This window comes from Scomber japonicus, chromosome 11, assembly GCF_027409825.1.
Source record: "Scomber japonicus isolate fScoJap1 chromosome 11, fScoJap1.pri, whole genome shotgun sequence".
NCBI classification, from domain to species: Eukaryota; Metazoa; Chordata; class Actinopteri; order Scombriformes; family Scombridae; genus Scomber; species Scomber japonicus.
In genome coordinates, this window is record NC_070588.1 from 23,619,543 (window position 1) to 23,640,686 (window position 21,144).

At 41.1% G+C, this 21,144-nt stretch overlaps 2 protein-coding genes across 6 annotated transcripts in view; one reads left to right on the plus strand and one right to left on the minus strand.

Annotated features, from left to right (window-relative positions):
- Positions 1 to 11,806, plus strand: part of usp9 (ubiquitin specific peptidase 9) — a 39,700-nt gene extending 27,894 nt beyond the window's left edge. For 2 of the 5 annotated variants that reach the window (XM_053328165.1, XM_053328167.1), the window contains 22 exons: positions 112 to 249; positions 503 to 669; positions 750 to 858; positions 1,018 to 1,164; positions 1,324 to 1,470; positions 1,573 to 1,780; positions 1,865 to 2,085; positions 2,345 to 2,532; positions 2,620 to 2,793; positions 2,897 to 3,038; positions 3,181 to 3,937; positions 5,228 to 5,351; positions 5,450 to 5,675; positions 5,832 to 5,961; positions 6,145 to 6,330; positions 6,604 to 6,824; positions 6,918 to 7,006; positions 7,098 to 7,254; positions 7,596 to 7,808; positions 8,610 to 8,639; positions 10,258 to 10,356; positions 10,529 to 11,806. In XM_053328165.1, coding sequence (XP_053184140.1) covers positions 112 to 249; positions 503 to 669; positions 750 to 858; positions 1,018 to 1,164; positions 1,324 to 1,470; positions 1,573 to 1,780; positions 1,865 to 2,085; positions 2,345 to 2,532; positions 2,620 to 2,793; positions 2,897 to 3,038; positions 3,181 to 3,937; positions 5,228 to 5,351; positions 5,450 to 5,675; positions 5,832 to 5,961; positions 6,145 to 6,330; positions 6,604 to 6,824; positions 6,918 to 7,006; positions 7,098 to 7,254; positions 7,596 to 7,808; positions 8,610 to 8,639; positions 10,258 to 10,356; positions 10,529 to 10,777 — 4,122 coding nt within the window. In that variant the 3' untranslated portion in view covers positions 10,778 to 11,806. The remainder of the gene's footprint in view (positions 1 to 111; positions 250 to 502; positions 670 to 749; positions 859 to 1,017; positions 1,165 to 1,323; positions 1,471 to 1,572; positions 1,781 to 1,864; positions 2,086 to 2,344; positions 2,533 to 2,619; positions 2,794 to 2,896; positions 3,039 to 3,180; positions 3,938 to 5,227; positions 5,352 to 5,449; positions 5,676 to 5,831; positions 5,962 to 6,144; positions 6,331 to 6,603; positions 6,825 to 6,917; positions 7,007 to 7,097; positions 7,255 to 7,595; positions 7,809 to 8,609; positions 8,640 to 10,257; positions 10,357 to 10,528) is intronic. The other 3 variants (XM_053328168.1, XM_053328169.1, XM_053328166.1) reach the window with 2 other exon arrangements.
- Positions 11,807 to 14,205: 2,399 nt separating this feature from the next.
- rpl8 (ribosomal protein L8) lies at positions 14,206 to 18,508 on the minus strand. The gene is made up of 6 exons (XM_053328588.1): positions 18,453 to 18,508; positions 17,428 to 17,571; positions 17,195 to 17,336; positions 15,503 to 15,721; positions 15,242 to 15,357; positions 14,206 to 14,403 (listed from the first exon to the last, which is right to left on the minus strand). The coding sequence occupies exons 2-6, from the start codon at positions 17,563 to 17,565 to the stop codon at positions 14,245 to 14,247; spliced, it is 774 nt and encodes a 257-aa protein (XP_053184563.1). The 5' UTR covers positions 17,566 to 17,571; positions 18,453 to 18,508; the 3' UTR covers positions 14,206 to 14,244.
- Between the last annotated feature and the right edge of the window lie 2,636 nt (positions 18,509 to 21,144).

Consider the following 21,144-nt stretch of genomic DNA (forward strand, 5'->3'; position numbering starts at 1 on the left):
GGACTTTAAACATTTGTTTAACATTTGTTAAATAAAAGTAGCATTTAAGAAAATCTCTTTTACTGTTAGTTTCTGTAATAATGGCTTTTATGGAACAATGTTTTTTACCAGAATTTCTTCCAGGCATCTAAGTACATCCCTGACATTTGTGTGATCCGAGCGGTACAGAAAATAGTGTGGGCTTCAGGCTGTGGCACAGTGCAGCTCGTCTTCAGTTCTAATGAAGAAATCAGCAAAATATATGAAAAGGTAAATATTTAGTGATTTGTTTGTGAATTGTTTTGTTTTAGTTGTTGAATGTTTACAATTGTCGAAAATATTACGATGGCAATGACTTGCGCACATTTTGGTGACCGTCATGCAGATTGTTGAGGGCAGGACAGCAAAAGCTTAGTCTCTAAAAGTCTTGAGCTTTTGACCAGAATCATCAGTTTGAAAAGTGAAAAGCCAAATATATTTCTGAGTAATATTTTTGTATCTCTCTCTCTCTATCTCTCATTAGACAAATGCAGCAAAGGAGCCAGATGGGGAAGATGAGCAGGTGTGTTGCGAGGCCCTTGAAGTGATGACATTGTGCTTCGCCCTCATGCCCACGGCTCTGGACACACTTAGTAAAGAGAAGGCTTGGCAGACCTTCATCATAGACTTGCTGCTACACTGCCACAGCAAGTAAGTCCACAATGAACTGTTTCAACTAGCTGAACTGTCTGATAATATCACGTTGCTGACGTTGAACCTGTCTTTAACAGATCTGTGCGTCAGATGGCCCAGGAACAATTTTTCCTGATGGCAACCAGGTGCTGTATGGGCCATCGACCCCTCCTCTTCTTTATCACCCTCCTCTTCACCGTGTTGGGGGTGAGTAGCTATATATGTATATAGCCTATATATAAAGTCTCTTCTTATTTTACACTCCCAGTTTTTGCTGGATTGTAAAACTGTATCACCACAGTGCTATAAACACAATCATGTGTAAAACTGCTGCTAATTTACCTAAATTTCTATTTTCATGTCCAGAGTACAGCCAAGGAGCGAGCCAAACACGCTGGGGACTATTTCACTTTGCTCAGACATCTTCTGCACTATGCCTACAACAGCAACATCAACCTGCCAAACGCTGAGGTGCTGCTCAACAACGAGATTGACTGGCTGAAACGGATAAGGGTAAAACAGCTTTGTTCACCACAGTCTTTTATTATTTCAGACAGTATGTTTATATTATGTCCCCAGTGTGAGTTTATCCATTGTTTGACCCTCAAAGTTGCGTGTGGTCAAGAGTTGATGGTACATAATCTATAATAAACAATACAATAATTTCTTTAGGATGAAGTAAAGAGGACAGGGGAGACTGGTGTGGAGGAGACCATCCTGGAGGGCCATCTCGGGGTCACTAAGGAGCTTCTCGCTTTCCAGACACCAGAGAAGAAGTATTACATTGGCTGTGAGAAGGGAGGAGCTAACCTCATTAAGGTACAACAGGCAGATGACACCCCAAACAGTTGGGAAGATGTATTACTTCTGCTAATTCTCTTCTTATCATCTTACCTGTGCTATCTTTTTCTCTCTTGTCAGGAGCTGATCGACGACTTCATCTTCCCAGCATCTAATGTTTACCTGCAGTACATGAAGAGTGGGGAGTTCCCCACAGAGCAGGCCATCCCAGTGTGCAGCACCCCTGCTTCCATCAACGCTGGCTTTGAGCTCCTGGTGGCTCTGGCTGTCGGCTGCGTCCGCAACCTCAAACAAATAGTCGACACTCTAACTGACATGTACTACTTAGGTAGGAAGACCCTTTTACAGATGCACCCTACTTATCAATTTGTACGTTTCAGCATGCATGAGAGTTCCTTCTCTTTCCCCTCAGGTTGTGAAACACTGACAGAGTGGGAGTACTTGCCTCCAGTGGGCCCACGGCCCAACAAAGGCTTTGTAGGTCTGAAGAATGCTGGGGCCACCTGTTATATGAACTCAGTCATTCAGCAGCTGTACATGATCCCTCCGATCCGCAATGGCATCCTGGCCATCGAGGGCACAGGCACTGACGTGGATGATGACATGTCAGGGGATGAGAAGCAGGAGAATGAGGTACTGCAAGAGTTTGTGATTGCAATAAAGCTTTTGCCCCATGAAGATTTTCATCCTTTCTCAGCGTTCAGTGACTGACAAAATGCCAACTCCAGGCTTGTAGGCCACATAGGCTGATCTTGGAGCTGAGGGCATCCTAATTACAGAAGAAATTGTTCCAGACAATAATTTATGCACATCATCTGATCACCGCAAAGTAATAAACATTAGTTTGACATGTGGTTTTGTTTATGTTGTTTTCAATATTTTGCCTCCACAGAGTAACGTGGATCCGCGTGATGAGGTGTTCAGCTATCACCACCAGTTTGATGATAAGCCCTCCAGTAAGTCAGAGGACAGGAAAGAGTACAACATTGGGGTACTGCGTCACCTACAGGTCATCTTTGGCCACCTGGCTGCATCCAGACTGCAGTACTATGTCCCCCGGGGATTCTGGAAACAGTTCAGGTATGTGAGAGTCTCACTCATTTTAATGTCTCTGTGCTTTGTCTGTTGAAGTGTCAATATCTAAATTGTCTTCCGTCTGCTTTGTAGGTTATGGGGTGAGCCAGTGAACTTGAGGGAGCAACATGATGCTTTGGAGTTTTTCAACTCTTTGGTGGACAGTCTGGATGAAGCTCTGAAAGCCCTGGGCCACCCCGCCATGCTCAGCAAGGTGCTGGGAGGCTCCTTTGCTGACCAGAAGATCTGTCAGGGATGCCCCCATAGGTGAGCACAGTCCATTTTCTTGTGCGTTGTTCCTGGGAATATTTTATATGTTTCAGAAAGACTGTCTTGGGTCCTCTTACCAAAACAAAGTTTGTATTTTCAGATATGAATGTGAGGAATCGTTCACAACGCTCAATGTAGACATCAGAAACCACCAGAACCTGTTGGACTCCATGGAGCAATATGTTAAAGGAGATCTGCTGGAGGGAGCCAACGCCTATCACTGTGAGAAGTGTAATAAGAAGGTGAGAATGAGCACACGCCTGGTCGTCAGTTAGTGCTACTATGTGATGCTTATAAAACAAAATAGACAGGACAGGCTAAACGGCTGTTCCATGGTTTATTAAAAAAGTATCTCCCTCTTTCTCTGATTTCTCTCCTTGTTAGGTGGACACAGTGAAGCGCCTGCTGATTAAGAAGCTACCGCCTGTCCTGGCCATCCAGCTGAAGCGCTTTGACTACGACTGGGAGAGGGAGTGTGCCATCAAGTTCAATGACTACTTTGAATTCCCTAGGGAGCTGGACATGGAGCCGTACACGGTAGCAGGAGTGGCCAAGCTAGAAGGGGACGACGTCAACCCGGAGAACCAGGTGATTCAACAGAACGAGCCCTCGGAACCCACGCCTCCAGGCAGCTCCAAGTACCGTCTGGTGGGGGTGCTGGTCCACTCCGGCCAGGCCAGCGGCGGACACTACTACTCCTACATAATCCAAAGGAACGGGGGCGATGGCGAGAAAAACCGCTGGTATAAGTTTGATGATGGCGACGTGACTGAGTGCAAGATGGACGATGAGGAGGAGATGAAGAACCAGTGCTTCGGTGGGGAATACATGGGCGAAGTGTTCGATCATATGATGAAACGCATGTCGTACCGGAGGCAGAAGCGCTGGTGGAACGCCTACATCCTGTTCTATGAGCGTATGGACTCACTAGACAAGGACAGCGAGCTTGTCAAATACATCACGGAGTTGACCATCTCCTCCACCAAGCCGCATCAAGTCAAGATGCCTGGTGTCATCGAGTGCAGCGTCCGCAAGCAGAACGTCCAATTCATGCACAACCGAATGCAATACAGCCTGGAATATTTCCAGTTCATTAAGAAACTTCTGACCTGTAACAGTGTCTATTTAAACCCTCCTCCAGGTATGCATCAGTCTGTGTGACACTACATTTTTCAGGAAAATACATTATACCTGATTATGGATGGTTGACATTAACACATACACTAAATGTGTATGTGCAAGATTGTGGGAGTGACAAAATGTGAGGCATGTGAATCGGTTATAGGTTCACGTCACCGCTCCAGTGATGACACTGCTATTCAATACCCCCAAAGGGCCCCTTTGATCTTTTGCACAGTGATGATTTCTTCCTTATATCTCTACTGTGGATTTCAAAGCTTCCCTCTTACAGATATAAGCTGCCATAATAATTTTATCACTGATCTCAGACTCAGATGTCTAAAAAAAAAAAAAAAAAAAAAATTACATTTCAAAGTAATGCTAATATACAACATCCCTGTGGAAAGAATTGTTGGACTGTAACGTTAAGTGCAAGCTGCCGAGAGCTGCGCTGCCTCTGCAATACATAATTAATGCAACTAGAGCCCCACAATGTTTCACAGGAAATAAATGTTTGAGGGCGGTCGGTCGGTCATTGATTTCAGAATGAGTCACAGCTTCAAGGATATATAGTCTAAGGTCTTATTTTCTACACAATGCCTTGTGTCAAGTTAATAGAAATTTATTGCTGTCTGAATCCTTTTCAGTAGCTGTGAAGGGGTTTAAAAAACAGACGTATTATTAGACTGTGATGATCAACCTGCTGATCCAGTATGGGGTTTGGATGTGTGATTCAATAGATCAGGGGACGTATTTAGCTTTCTCTCAGCCTCAACACTGCTGTCCATTCCCTATTGCTATATTATTTGTCTTTCTTACTCTATGACTTTCTGATGTTTAGTATCTTTAACCTCACTACTTGAAATAATATGTGATAAAAGAAAGGTCAGTCTAAAAGAAGTTGGACAGTCACATATTTGGTGTTTAGTGTTGGCTGTGTAATCCAACAGTAGATTTAGATTTAAATGACTTTCCGTGACATCCATTTACAGCTTTAGGATGTTTACTTCTGTTGAAGGATTGTTGACCTTTTTATTAAATGGTACCCAAATTTTAGGTGACAAAATTGGATGAACACCGTAAACATGTGCAATATAACCTTTTGTAGTAGTGTTTTTTTTGTTTGTGTGTGTGTGTCCCATATATACTGGAGTACATAACCCAAACAAAGGAAATGTGTCACTGTCCTTTCACATTAACCCCTGTCTGTAGTGTTAAAGGTTTTTGTCAGCTTACATTAGAGTGATAAAGAAGACCTCATGGAAATGACTTAGAAGGTATTTTTTGCTAATTGTTGCTCTCTTTTTATCAGGACAAGACCATCTTCTGCCAGAGGCAGAGGAGATTGCTATGATAAGTGCTCAGCTGGCTGCTAGGTTCCTCTTCAGCACAGGTTTTCACACCAAGAAAGTAGTACGGGGTCCTGCCAGTGACTGGTAAGCTCCATCTGCCGCAGTGTTTTTGTTTTGGCTCACTTTCTCTCTTCCTCTCTGTTTTAATCCTTCTCTATAACTATCCTCCATCTCTCTTCTAGGTATGACGCCCTCTGCATCCTGCTGAGACACAGTAAGAATGTACGCTATTGGTTTGCACACAACGTTCTGTTCGCTTATCCTAACCGGTTCTCTGAGTACCTGCTTGAGTGCCCGAGTGCTGAGGTGCGGGGCGCGTTTGCCAAGCTCATCGTCTTCATCGCTCACTTCTCCCTGCAAGACGGCCCATGCCCCTCCCCTACCGCCTCACCCGGACCCTCTACTCAGGTTTGTGTCAGTCTCAAGCCACACTCTAGGGGCAATTAGCTTTGAATTGGACCCATTTTGATAAACGTGTGATACAAATTACTGAGACAATGGATATCAGAAGTGATCCCTGAGAGGTTACTTATCCTGTGTCTGTTTTCCATGTTTGTGTATCAGGGCTGTGATAACCTCAGTCTAAGTGACCACCTGTTGAGAGCTGTACTCAACCTGCTCAGAAGAGAGGTTTCTGAACACGGCCGTCACCTGCAGCAGTACTTCAACCTCTTTGTCATGTATGCCAATCTGGGTAAGGAGCACACAGCAATCATCTACCTGTCATGTACATCTGCTCCTTCAGTGTGACTTTTTAAGATTGAACAGGCAATATTCATACAAGATATTAAAAAAAAATAAAATTGGTGTTATTCCTAAACTGTTTTATTCTTCTTTTTTTTTTTTTTTCTCGACCCACTTATTTTTCCCTGCAAAGGCCTGGCAGAAAAGACTCAGCTGTTGAAGCTGAATGTCCCTGCCACATTCATGTTGGTCGCTCTGGATGAGGGTCCCGGCCCTCCCATAAAGTACCAGTACGCTGAGCTGGGAAAGCTCTACACTGTCGTCTCCCAGCTGGTGCGCTGCTGTGACGTCTCCACACGCATGCAGTCCTCTATCAATGGTGAGTGTACAAACTTTGATATGAACCCAGCTGGTTGGAGGCAGAACTCGTGAAGCCCAATGAGGATTTTCATCCTTGCTCAGGATCTGGTGACTGACAAAAGCAGCCACTCTGAGCCTTCGTGCCATGTAGGCAGAGCTCGGAGCTGAGGGCTTTCAGAGATAAAGAATGAAAGACACTGTTCAAAGAAAATATGTATGTTTTAACCAAATAACTACATGTGTTTCAGATTACATTTACTCACATATTGGTCTTCTTCTCTACCCCCTACAGGTAACCCTCCTCTCCCTAACCCCTATGGCGACACCAACCTGACAGCTCCAGTGATGCCTGTGCAGCAGCTGGTGGCAGAGATTCTGTTTGTGAGGACCAGCTACGTGAAGAAGATCATCGAGGACTGCAGCAACTCTGAAGAGACCGTAAAGCTGCTTCGCTTCAGCTGCTGGGAGAACCCTCAGTTCTCCTCCACCGTGCTCAGCGAGCTGCTCTGGCAGGTAAATGAACATCATCACCTGGGCACCCCAAATATCTGTGGGAGGACTACTCCTATGAGTCTGTAACGTGTGAATGTGTTTGTCTGTGTGAAGGTGGCGTACTCCTACACATACGAGCTGAGGCCTTACCTGGACTTGCTGCTACAGATCCTGCTCATTGAGGACTCCTGGCAGACACACAGGTCAGACTGATGGGTCAGTGTGTAAATCGTGGTTTTTGCACTGTCGTGTGATCATCATTTAAATTTCTACTCTCCTTGTTTGGTCGTGTAGGATCCACAATGTGCTGAAGGGCATTCCTGATGACAGAGACGGGCTTTTTGACACCATTCAGCGCTCCAAGAACCACTATCAGAAACGAGCCTACCAATGTATCAAGTGCATGGTGGCCCTATTTAGCAACTGCTCTGTGGCCTACCAGATCCTACAGGTATGCATACTCACAGTTGAAGGTCTCTCGCGCTCTCTCTCTCTCCTGTTGTCTCATATCAGACATGTAGGAAGTCAGTGTCCTGTTTGTGATTTGAAAATGAGGAACCACTGTGCCAAATAAGAAGAAACACATGTGCATGCTAAATGTAGTTCACCTGTTGTCTGACCTAGTTACTTCTCCCTGTTGAAGAGAATTTCTTTTCTGCAATGAAGTTTATTTTATGTCCATAGTTTCTGTCTCTCTCCTGGTTGCAGACTGAACCAAACAATTGCTAACTTAGTTCACAAATTCATTACAAATACATGAAGTGAAGCCTTTTGTTGTTTGTGTGCACACAGAGTAATGGCGATCTGAAACGAAAGTGGACGTGGGCCGTGGAGTGGCTCGGAGACGAGCTAGAGAGGAGGCCATATACAGGGAACCCTCAGTACACCTACAACAACTGGTCTCCTCCGGTTCAGAGCAACGAAACCTCCAACGGCTATTTCCTCGAGCGTTCACACAGTGCACGTATGACACTCGCCAAGGCCTGTGAACTTTGTCCTGAGGAGGTAAATACTTTGAAAATTCTTCTCTTAACATACAAAAGCACACTTTTGCCTTGTTTTTACATAAATGTGATCTCTTGGTACTCAGGTAGCCACACCATAAACTATATATGTTATGTATACATATATAGTTTAGATATATGAACTTATAGTAACACCCATCAGAATTTCTGAACATTTATCTGAATTTTTTGATTAAGTCAAACACCAGGACGGTCGTTTCTGTTTATATAGAAATAGAATCAAGAAGGCCACATAAATTAAAATTTTACCAAGAGACACCACACCAAAACATGTAGACGGCTGTGGGTGCTAAGGCAACACATTACTAATGGTGTACAGTGGTGAAGGTAACAGAAAAATCACACAGAGGAGCTTCAACCACTGAATGCCGTAACATAGCCAGCATGACAAATAAGATCAAATGATGACTTCTCTGACATTTTGTAGAAAAATTTAATCACACATTATTTAAGCCAGAGGGAAGGATATGGACTTATTATTTGTGTTTCCAAGAAGATTTAATTGTAATGTTTGATTAATTTAATATGATCATATGCTAGCAGTGCCAGTTTTCTAATCATTTTGGAAAACCTGTTGCCAATCTCCACAGAATTACCCATACAAAGTTTTATTTACTTTCTTTAAGGTGAATTGGCTTTGTATTGATTCATGGCTGCAGTGTGCAATGTATGCATATGTAATCTTGTGTTTTCACTAAAAAAAAAAAGAAGTTACTTGTATTTGTTTATGTTGAAAAATCCAGTCAAATGACACACTTCTCCTGTAATATTTCATACACAGCTCAAGTGTACTCAGGGAAGCCCAGGGAAGGTCAGTATTCCAGGCACCACGACATAAAGGAAGGAAATAAAATAAATCAATTACAGAATCAGCAGAGAAGCAATGAACAGTCGGCCAATGGCAAGGCCTCCAACACAATCAACACTTTAGATACAGCTGCATAATGTGCAGCCTGGATAGTCATCAGTGGCCAATGCTAGAAACAGTCTTGTTTAGGCTACATGCTTGATCCCAATTAGTCTACTTTTGCTCTAATTTCTTTTTTGGACTCTTTGTATGTATTTGTGACACAAATGTTATTTAAACAGTTAAGTGCAGAAGGATAGAGTAAAGCTGTGTTTACACAAACTGACAATGATTCACTAAAATGAGCATTTTTAAAAAAACATTATTAACACTTTGACTTGTCCGCACATGTATATCATTGTTCTCCTATATTTAAAAAAAGTATGTTGACTCTCAAACTACATAGAAGCTAATGCTATGTATGTAAGTATAGTAAGTAAAATTGTCATCCTCCATCCTGCTATCTAGCGGTATAGTAAAAGGAAAGGTAGACTGACATGTGAGAGGCTCTATAGTGTAACTGGCATGAGAAATCATGTAACGCAGCTGCACACAGTGAACAGATCTTTGTTATCTTTGTTCTCGTCCTGTCCTGCTGCCCAGTCTCAGTGATTTGCCAAAGCAACAGCACTCACACAGCCAGTCTTCCATCTCAGTCTAGCGCTTCTTTAACAACCCATGCCAATTTTTTTTTTGCTTCCTTCCCAACTCAAACAGCCACCTGCATCTAATTGAATCTCTTAGTCACAGCTATACTCCAGCATTGAGCAGTAGTTACAGTATTAAGGCTTCATTAACAAAGAGCTTTGTTCTCTGTTTTGCTATTGTAGGTAAAATGCTGTTTTTAGAAGCTTATATAAAGTTGTTAGTGACACAGTTAGTAGACATTTGAAATGAAGTACATGCAATTTTTCCAAAATCGGTAATAGTTAAAAACAAACATGTTAGTTCAGATACTGTGAAGATATTATATAATAGCCAGAATTAAACTGATCTGAGCTAAAACAACATGAAGATGGCCTGTGTGATGACATTAGCGTCACATACAGATACAGATTTGTGTTAATGGCCTGACAGGTGATGCTTTTTATCTATTGATGATTTGAAATCATGTTGTAATGTGTAATATGTTATACAGAATATCCTGTGCACTTAACTTTGTCTCACTCATAGAAGATAAATACAATAATCTACTTTCAACAAATTGCATAAGAAAATATAAATTATAACTAGTGTTTGAAATAACCTCTGCAGTAGAGAAGTTCACATGCAGCTTCAGTTTCTAAAGTATTAGCAGCAGCTCTCCTGCTAAGAAGATGCTCTCAGGTGTAAAATCCACCCACACATTTAATTAAGTCTCAGTTAAACCTCATTTACTTACATACTGTAACACAGTTGGAGATATGACTTTCTCATGCAGCCTACATGCTGCGTTACACTGAATTGCCAAAGCTCAGACTCTTACCCAGTTCTGTTCAAATAAATAAGCAAATTCCACTATGTTTATATAGTCTAAATAATACTTTTTGAATTTGAATGTTGAATTTAATTAGTGACAAATAACATTTCTCTGACATGTTAGGAGCCAGATGAACAGGAAGCACCTGATGATCAAGACTCCTCCCCACCTGAGGACACCTCTCTGTACCCACATTCTCCTGGAACCACCCAGTTTCAGCAGGTATCATCAGAGCGTCCCCATCAACTACTCAGGAGGAATTTTTTTTGTACTTTTAGATTTGATTAATAGCTGTTGCTTTAAAATGATCACCTTTAAGTTTGACGATGTTGTCACTGGCTTTCTTGTCGGCACTGCCTAATGATTTTTTTTGTCCACGTCTCTTCCCAAACAGAACAACCACCCCCATGGGCAGCCGTACACCGGGCCTGCTGCTCAGCACATGAACAACCCCCAGCGTCCTGGTCCTGCCTCTGCCCCGACTCCAGGCCCTACCCAGACCCAGACCCAGACCCAGACCCCCACCCCAGCCCCTGGTCCTACTCCCGGCCCGGGCCCGCGAGCACAAGAGAACTGGGAGAGCACCGAGGAGGTCGCCCCCGCCCCCACCTCTACCCCAGCGCCTGCCCCGCCTAAGGAGTAACATCCCCTCCCCCTCTGCTGTGCCTCGAGCCTCCATCGTCCCGCTCTCCCTCCTCTCATCCTCCGGTCAACAGAGCTCCTCGTTGGGCCTCTCTCTCTCACTCTCTCTCACTCTCTCTGGCCCCAGGGCAGGGCAGAGCCAGGCCTCCCATCCCCTCTCCAGGCCACTTCTCTCTCCCGTCAGCCTGCAGGGAGGCGCTCTCCCCTGTCCTGGGGCTGCCTGACCGGGGAGGGGGGGGCCTGCTGGCGGCTGCAGAGGCGAGGGAGTGGATAAGAGTTCTAATAAAGAAAAACAAAATGTACCCAGAGCTGACGATGCTGATGCGCTTGTCTACACGACAAAAAGGTGTACATAGTATGTTAATGTTTTTGACTGTTCAGATCCCCCAGTAGCATAACTCTGTGTGGTTTGCTGTTGGGAGATGTTGCAGATATTATGGAAAACAAAATGGATATTATAAATAAGAAAAATGCCCAAAAAAAACTGTAAGAAGACAACAACTCCTCTTTCTTTTATCACCCATGCTCAGCAGTAAAGTTTGTTCTACCATCGGACGGTTACTGGTCATTCAACTGTAGAAGGACGCATTGTTATTATCATAATTATATTATTCTTAAGCTCCTTGGCAACCTTATGACCCATGCCAGATCAACTCACAAGCTGTGGTTGGTTTTAGTGTGAGATATGGAATGGTTGGGTGGACTTTTACGGTGTTTGGTTGATGTGAAAAAGCAGTGATGCAACATTGTTCTGATACTCATTGCCTTTCTTTTCTTTTTCTTTTCTTTCTTTTGTTTTTTTTTTTTTTTCTTTTTTTTTGTTTTCGTTTTATTTGTTCTGGTAATTACTTCAATCCTTTTTGAAGCTCTAGTTAATATGCTGTAACATTTAGCATGGCTTCTCACCAGAATAGTGTAGCCCAAGGGAAGACTTGTGATCATAACAACCTGAAGCTGTTCTTAATCCACATCTCCAGAGGGGTGTTACCCTAAGGTTTTTTTTGTTTTTTTTTTGGGGGGGGGGGGGTGTTTGGTTTATTTTATTTTATTGTTATTTTCTACTCATCTACCCTATCTACAATGAGGGCAATATTTTGAACCAATGTATGAATAAGTGGCTTTTCAATTGCACATATAATCCTCCAACTTCACATTTGGCAGTCAGTTTTTGGTGGGATTAGACAGCTTAGCTTTTCATCTATAGGAATTCTGAAAAATGAAACACATATGCAACAGAATAGCTGCACTGGGCTATCTGGTGTATAATAGACTGTGTGGTTTGCTTCTGTCTCTTCAATAGAGCCTAGTCTTAGACAGACTTGTTGCCCGACGGCTCCCTGTCTGCCATGGAGCCAGGTCAGGGTGTGCGGCTGCTCCTGCTCGGGATGAAGCGACAGATCCCGAGCAGCAGCGAGACCCTCACCATCCAGCTCCATGGAGACCAGGTTCCACAGCAGGGTTGTACCAGCTGGTTAGTCATGTTGCAACTTGAGCTAACTTGTAATTCTGTAGGAGTAAAAGGTAAACATCAGTAAATACTGTATTTAATTGGTAACTTGAATGCGTGTATTTTTTTTTTTTTTAATTTCTTTTCTTTTTTTTTTCTTTCTTTTTTTTTTTTTTTTTGTCTAAAACATACCAAATACTCCTGCAAATGAAAATATTCTGCCCACCGTATTATATTTAAATATTTTGCTCTTATTTTATAGAATTTATTTTGTTGTATTTCACTAAAAATAGAATTTGATTTAAGAGGAACATTTTTGTCCTTGTGTTATTTTTAAAGAAGATATTGACTGTACAGAGTTCTGCGCCCTGTTTTTTGCCGACTTTTGTTTTGGCCATGGTGTGACGTTGAATTCTGGAGCTACAGTCGCGATGTGGACTTTCACTTTGTGAGGTTTTTTGTGCACAGAAATATAACAAAAAAAAAAAGCATTGCGCCCTTAGCAAATAAAGAACATGGAATCTTGTCTGTGTCTCATTTTTACTTGTCGGATATAAACTGTGAACTATCTTGCTCAGTGTCACCAATATTCATCCAGAAGGTAGCAACACGCATAATCAGTAGTATGTTGAAAACCTGCATTGACATCTGCACCAGCTGATATGTCAGTGTAATCAGTAGTATGTTGAAAAACTGCACTGACATCTGCACCAGCTGATATGTCACAGTGCTGTATCACTGAGTGTGAAGTCATGACATGTACAGTTTGATAAGTAACTCGGTGTGTCTTGAGCTACTCTTAAAACTCTTTAATCATATTTCAGTGATTTCCACAGAGGGGTCTTCACCTCATGGGGTCCCAAGAAAATTTTAGAGTGTTATACTGTTTCACAACTTTTGTCCTCATATTTTGCTGTTTTTTTGAGAAAAGACTGGATACTTTTCACCTCTTCATTCTCTAAAAAATGATGAACTGCTCACAGCTGCTGACCACAAAGTCCAAACAAATGCACCAGTTTATTACCTGCAGATGTTCAGTGAATGGATGCATGTTACTCGGGAGTGAAATGACCAAGTGAAGTCTTTTCCTGTAACACTAGCTCCCTCTAGTGTACAAGCAATCAGTCAACCATGTATTACCCTATATTGACTATCATTACATTAATGTGCAAGAAGTCCCTTAACGTTTTCAAGTTTTTGTTTTAACTGTTTCATACGGGTGCTGATTCAACTTCATTGTTAATTTGGAGCCTGATTGTTAACTGTATTTTGCTGCAGAGGTTTTTTTTTTTTTGTCATGTCGACAAAAAAAATAGAAAAAGCACTTTTAGGTACTGTGTGTTTAATGAGGCAGAGGGAAGTCATTTCTGTATCAGTTTGAAAGTATAGAGAAATACTTGTGTAACACCATTCACCTCCACAACATACCGCCTCCACAGTGGCCAGAGTCGGTTTACCAACTAAATGTAACCTAAATAAAGGTCTAGTTTCTTGCAGGGATATTTTTTCAGTTATTTTCATTTATGGTACATTTAGCTTGGATGTAAGGGGTTACTTGCTGTATGTTAGTTTTCTATTTAACCCATTAGTCCTGTCTTTTTCTAAAGATATTTATAAAGTAAGTAAAACTGTAAAACCCAAAAGCAAATGTTTTATATATTCAAAGTGTAAAATATCAGTACGTGGTATTTAGGGTTAGTGGCAGACATAACATTTTCAAAGCATCATCATGGTAGGAAAAGCGTGCATGTTAATAATGACTCAGGTCTATTTAAGAGTCCCAGTAAACCAGCATGAATAGGACCGTGAAACTGAAGACTACATGAAACTATGATGAATATTTACACCTGTGCTTTTTCTACCATGATGTCTAAAGTGTCTACCCTAACCCTAAAGTTATTCATCATCTACTTAATTTTACCACCATATCATCTGTCCCACATCCGATCTGTGATGACCCACAAATGAAGCAGATGAACAGATTCTTTTGGAACATGGTTTTATTATCAAGAAAGTCACGTTTAGTTCTCCTTCTCCTGGACGGTCTTTGTTCCGCGCAGTCTGCCTGTACGACGGGCAGCAATAAGACCGACCTTGCGACCAGCAGGTGCATCCCTCCTGATTGTTGAGGGTTTGCCAATATGCTGATGGTTACCACCACCGAAGGGATGCTCAACAGGCTGCAGAGAGAGAAAAAAAGATTAGTTTGAGGAACTTTAAATGTTATGTAGTTGCAGTCAGACCCTACCTCCAACTCTTGTTCAATACTTTCCCTCAATTGTGTAATACCCTCCAAGACATGAGTCTTATCTCCCAACAATCCATCACCAAAAATACTTCATATACATAAAAAATAGGGTCCCAACAAAGTGCTTCAGATTAAGAAACAAGTAAAAGTTGCTTAGGAAAAGTTAAGTAGACTCAGGACCTGGTCCTCACACCAGAATCAAACCATGTAAATTTAAAAAAGCTCAGATGAGGCCACTAGACCTCCACACATCCTCAGGTTCTTTTAAGAGCTGCAGTGGGACACTCCTGTAAGGTGTGTTAGATATGTTGGAGAGAACCTAACCATGTGTGCAACCAGGCAGAAACTATAAAACATTGCTTCAGCTTCATCACCTGTGGAGAACAAAGTAACGCTCCCATCATCTTTCTCCTGAAGGGTCTCATTAATGAGGCTCATCACACTTCCCTCATCCTTCATAACACAGTTTAAGCCCTTCATAATTAATCCTCTTATGATCTGAGAGCACTTCAGGCACTACGGGTAAGGCTGCTTGATGACAAAAGCCAAATCCCAGACATACCTATTCACAACATATCAATCAATATTTAATTTGCACGCTCTCTGTCACCTATCTCATCTTTCAATACTGTCAGTTATTCTCCACCCTGTGCTGACAGCTACCTGAAGTCTGTAGGATGCTCACTGCATAAAGTCTCACGATTGTTAATTAATATCTGCGGGTTTTACTCGGCTGCCATTGAAGAGCATATTCTTTGGTGTTCACTTACGTTCATAGCCACACCACGGACACGTGGCCAGCAGTTCCTCTTGGCCTTGTACTTGTGGTAGGCACGACCAGCCTTCAGGATAGGCTTGTCAATACGACCACCTCCAGCAACCACACCTGTAACAATCAGAGCAGAGCTGGTCAAAACATGCTCTTGCGTTCAAATCACAAAAACGCCACATTAACCATGCATCACTACACGACACATCTCACAGCGGCATTGAGTTCACATTTCGTTCTGAAATGTGGTCGGGGTCCTTACCGACGACGGCTCTGTTGGCAGAGGCGATCACTTTCTTGGAGCCTGAGGGCAGCTTAACTCTGGACTTCCTGGTCTCAGGGTTGTGGGAGATGACTGTGGCGTAGTTTCCTGAAGCGCGGGCCAGCTTGCCTCTGTCACCAGGCTTCTCCTCCAGACAGCAGATGATGGTTCCCTCGGGCATTGTGCCAACAGGCAGGACATTGCCGATGTTGAGCTGAGCTGTGGGAAACCAGATGGGAAAAAAATGGTTAGCTGCTGGCGTGAGATCATTTTCAGACACCATCTGAATTAAATGAGCCCGCTAACAACTTAAATACATCTCTATCAAGATGATGAACCACCTGCTTTAATATGTCTGATGTCATCCCTTCTTGTAGTCTGGCACACTAAAAGGTTTTATCAGGTGTGCAGATAAACATTTTGAGGCAGACATGCATCCAATCTAGGTCAAGGGGTCTCAATTTCAGATCCAGGTGGGACTCTAAGATGTAAACAATGAATTAAAATCCCTACAATGGCTTGGATGAACAGGCCTGACCCAGATTTCTAAAGTTCCCAGATGGTCTTTGCAGTTCTGAACTGTTCATCATTTGTACTTTTATTTTGTACCTTATGCGCCATCAATCTTACATGTCGGCCTAACATTAGATTAAGCCTACTAAGTCACTTCTGTTGTCTCACTAGGTTGGAAACATCACATTAAATAATTAAGGCTACTGTTTAAACATTCAACTGTAAAATAAGTTTACAAGTCATTCACTGGTATTTTCCAACTAATCCCCACAGCTACCCCTCACACACCAGGTGTCAATTTGTATGGTACCATTGCATATCCATCTATCCATACATTTATCTATCTTTTTACAGTGGTGTTTTAACACTCAAGACTTCACAACCCCAGTACAACTATTTATTCTTTCTTCACGATCGCAAAGTAAACAGAAGAAAGACGGTGTTCTGCTGTGCTGTTTACAAAGTCCAGCTACTCATATACAGATCCATTATCGGACACGTGCCTCCTTACCTACAGCAACTGATCATGCCACAAACCTCCACCCGCACCCTCAGATCTTACAGCAGCTTGATCGTCTGAGCCCCCCCCCCCCTTTTTTTTAAAGGCCTAAAAACCTTATATATCTTAACTCTTTTCTTTATGTTTTTAACGCTGCAGCACTGTGAGGTTCACTGTGATTAAGTGCACTACCTCATGTTTACTTTTGCTGCTACTTCACAAAAGGTCTTTATATCTAGTGTACTTGTGTCCTTTATGTTTCTGAAACTTCTATTTAGTATATTTATAGTTATCTTATGTTTTTAGTAGTTACATTCATTTAAAATGCTTAATTCTGTTTTGTGGTCTGAGAGAAACCAAAATTCATTTCATTCTAACTCCAATCCATGCTACAAGAATCCTCAATGGACTTTAAGTGTATTTTCTGTCAGTAAAAATGCTGAAAAGTACTTTGCCATTTTCAAAAGGTTTTTATACTCGTGTCCTTTTGTATCTTCATTTAAGTCCTTTATATTTCTGAAACTTTAATATGTTTAGAGAAGTATATTTTTCATTATCTTGTGTTTTTAGCAGTTATATTTGTTTATAATGTTTATTCTTTAAGTGCAGTTTCTGGTCTGGGAAAAACATATGAATTCCATGACATTACAGAACTCTTGAGCCTCCTTTCAGCCTCTTACCCTTCTTGCCGCAGTAGATGAACTGTCCAGTGTGGATGCCCTCAGCTGCGATGAAGAGTTCTGTCCTCTTCTTGAAGCGGTAGGGGTCACGGAAGGCTACTTTGGCCAGGGGGGCGCCACGGCCGGGGTCATGGATGATATCCTGAGAGAGGGACAACATTGCTGTCATGATGTACGCTCACCCCCACAACCAGAAGGATGTTCAACTCTGCTCCCCAAAAATCACCACTTACCTTCACAATCCCCTTGATGTAACCATGACGTTCAGCGAAGTCGATGTGACGGAGTTTAGCAGCACCTTTTCTGTGCTTGACGTGGGCTTTGAACACGGAGCCCGCACCTTTTCTCTGTCCCCTGATCACACGTCCCATCGTGAACTGAAACACAGGATCATTTCTCATATTACTTACGGAGTAGACATGTGTACAGTGACCAAGTCCTACAACACATACTAAGTTAGCGACTGATATCTTAAGTTTTAATCTGTCTGTGCCTAAAACTAACTTATTTGACAGATTTAACATATCCACAAGATCACAACTAACAATTTAAACTTAACTTTACAGTCATTGAAAAGTATACAAATGCTAAGACAACTCAATGCAAGTTAGCATCTAACCTAAAGTGCAAATAAATCCATTAATACACAGTATTGAATATAAATAGAGTAAACAGTGAAGGTATAAATACTCAAATATATGTATGAAGTACGAACACTAATGAAAATATTAAGTGTAAACGCTAAGAAAGGCATTATCAACACCTAGAGGTCTGAGAATACGATATACACGTTACAGATTACATATCACAGTAGAATAAATGTATGAATGTAAACGCTGGTATAAATAACCAATGTGTGTCGGCTATCGCTAGTTAGCAGGCTAGCCGCCGGTAACTGTCTCAACTTTAATCAATGTTTCGGTACTTCAGTAAAGTCACAGATCAACTTTCTGTCAAATATGATAATTCAAGACAAATTGAAGTCTGTGTAGCTTGTGTCAGCGGCCCACATTACACACATATGCTCTGTTTGAGGCCCTTTAGCCGCTTCACACTGCTGTTACAAGCGCCGTGTCACCACCGAGCTCAACAAACTACAAAAACGCTTCAATATTAACATCAGCTGCTGAAATACTCAGTAACAAATGTTCTTAGACATTTCCTGCACGTCTAAAAGTATGAGTTTAAATCGGATGACTTAATAAAATCGTGATATAAAGCAGATTTAGTGAGGGGAATAAGATCGAAGCTGTCCTACCTAAACTCCGTAGACGGAAAGAGGAAGTGCAAAGGGAAAAGCGGAGGTTTTCTTCCGGAGAAATCGTCGCAGGGGCTGATGGGAGTTGGAGGCAAATATAGTGTATATCGATCAAAATGATGTGTTTTATCAGATAAAGTAAAGGATTATTATCAAAGCAGATTTAGAAGGTTCAAGATGTACTGATGACTAGCTGATACCGATGTTAAGAAGTAAAACTATTCTGATATCGACATATCACTCATATTACCCAATAAAACATTTTTTGCAATGATCCCTTAAAAATACTTGTGACAAATAGGCTATAGGCTATGTAATTGCGGCGTGATATTTTACCATTTGAAACAATAAACCTTATTGCATAAAATGACATCAGTGCAATGAGACAGTAAACTTCACTTAGAATTGAATAATTATACATAATTATACATAGCTAAACTAATTATAACTAACTAGCTAAACAAAAAATATACATAACAAAAAAAAGTGTACGTAGCCTATATATTAAACTTGAATGAAGAAAAAGGATCAAATATAGTACATTAAATTCAGCCTATATAACTTTAAAACAATATCGGCACATCTGACAACATTTTGCCGATATCAATATATCTGTGATAGGTCAACATCAGCTGATAATATCGGCTGACCGATATATATTGGTCAGCCCTACTGATGATTCTGCAGAGAATCAAATAAGGAATAAGCAAAAGTACTAAACAAACACTAAACAAAACACATAAAGGCACTTTGAATACAACACAGTAAAGTTCAGCTGTCATATCTGTTAAAAGGATACTTAAATCATAAAAAAACTATGATCTGACAATCCATATTTCACTTAAAACTCAAATAAAACAAAACACGCTAGTTTAACAGAAACCCCAACAAAACCTCCTATCCAGAAATGTCTTCTCCAGATCTTGTCAAAAGTGCTGTATTTTGCTTGCATGGTAAGTTTTTCCATAGTCAGACTATGAAGCAATCCCTCCATCCAGCTCTAGTTGTTTAGTCTAATAACTGTTTTTCCATGACAGGGTAATTTTATGATTGGCTTCAAGTAAGCAAAGATCACAATAAAGCATCCAACAATCCCCAGTATGGGACATAGAGGAAGATTCCCTTTTGTGACAGTGGAAAATATAGCAGTTATTTCCTTCCAATACTCTTGTGTGATTGGAGGTTCCAAAAGGCAGTGAAACAAGCTGCTCACGTGTATTCCACATTTAATACAAAGATCTGGTTTATTATGGTTGAGGCGATAGAGTAAATCTGCTGTAATGTACAACCTCATTAACTATTTCTACTGAAGCAGATTGAGCCTCGTGTTTATAGTCTGGATTTGGGATTGTAAAAAAAAAATCCTGCCATTCCTCTTCTGTGATTCTTCTTCATTGAGATCTGAACACCTGGACAGTCTTTGTCCTCTGTGGATTACTTCACCTCAGTTAATTTGGTAAAAAAAACTAATGCACAGTTATTTATTCTTCAATCTAAGAATGATATATTGTATGGAAATGAGGACAAATAACACTGTGTACAGATTTATGTCATGACAACAGACTGTGTGTAAAGATGATATCTCTATTATCATATAATATCCTTTTATACAGTCTCTGGTTATGATATAGGCCATGATGTATTTAGTGAGATCGATTCATGTTTCAGTGGTGTTGCTATTTGCAGACAGTGGAACAATTTGGAAAAGAAGAATATGTGAAAAAAATATTCTCAATAAAGGTAAACTTCAGATTATTGAGGCAAAAGCTATGACTGGGTTTCACAAGGAGGGGGAAAGTGCTTAATTAAGATTTCACATTTATGGAAAGGAATTGGAAACACTGGAATATATAAATATTTAGTAATATGGTTAAACAAAAGTAATGTCTTAATAAATCAACAGAAAGCCACAGGAAAATGAAAAAAGTTTACATGATCATGCATGTAAAGAAAAGGTGACCAGGCTCACTGGAGCTTATTCAGCTGTTCCCCTGTGTACTGTTAATGAACATTTAGTGTTTTTTGGCATATTGGGCAAAGTGTTATAATTTAATAAAAGTATACATTTCTAGAAATATTCTATGAGGAACACAACTGTCCAAATCATTGTAAACATTTTATCTGATAATTGATATTATATTAAATATTATCACTGCCCAGCAGATGGGGCCACAAGTACTGCCACACAGGCCTCAGTTACGCGGAGTATAAAATCATGATCTCTATAAATCTATTTTGTGTTGTGATTATTTTGAAGGAATAATAAAAGCCTGAAAACTTCCTAGAAATAAAAGAGGGAATGTTTTTGTACACATATCACAGCGGCATTCACTTCAGTCAGTGAGTATGACACATATTGAGCGTCATGGGATTATGTAATTGATTTCTACAACACACCCACTCTGTCAGTTTTGTATGAACAAGTTAAGCAACATATTTGAGTATGCAGGTGCGTGTCACATTATGACTAATCAAGTGACACACCAAGTCTGTCTGTTTTATTAAACCTCGGTTTCATTTCAGGAATGTACTTGGACGACACAGTATTGATTAACTTTACATGATCTCTTGGGGATGAACTTAGGGGGGGGGATTTGTTCGGCATCGCCTCTCATTTTGGAAATCTCTCACCAGTTGACCTTTCTCCTAGTAGCCAATTACCTCCGTTGTACCTTATCCCCTCAACATATGG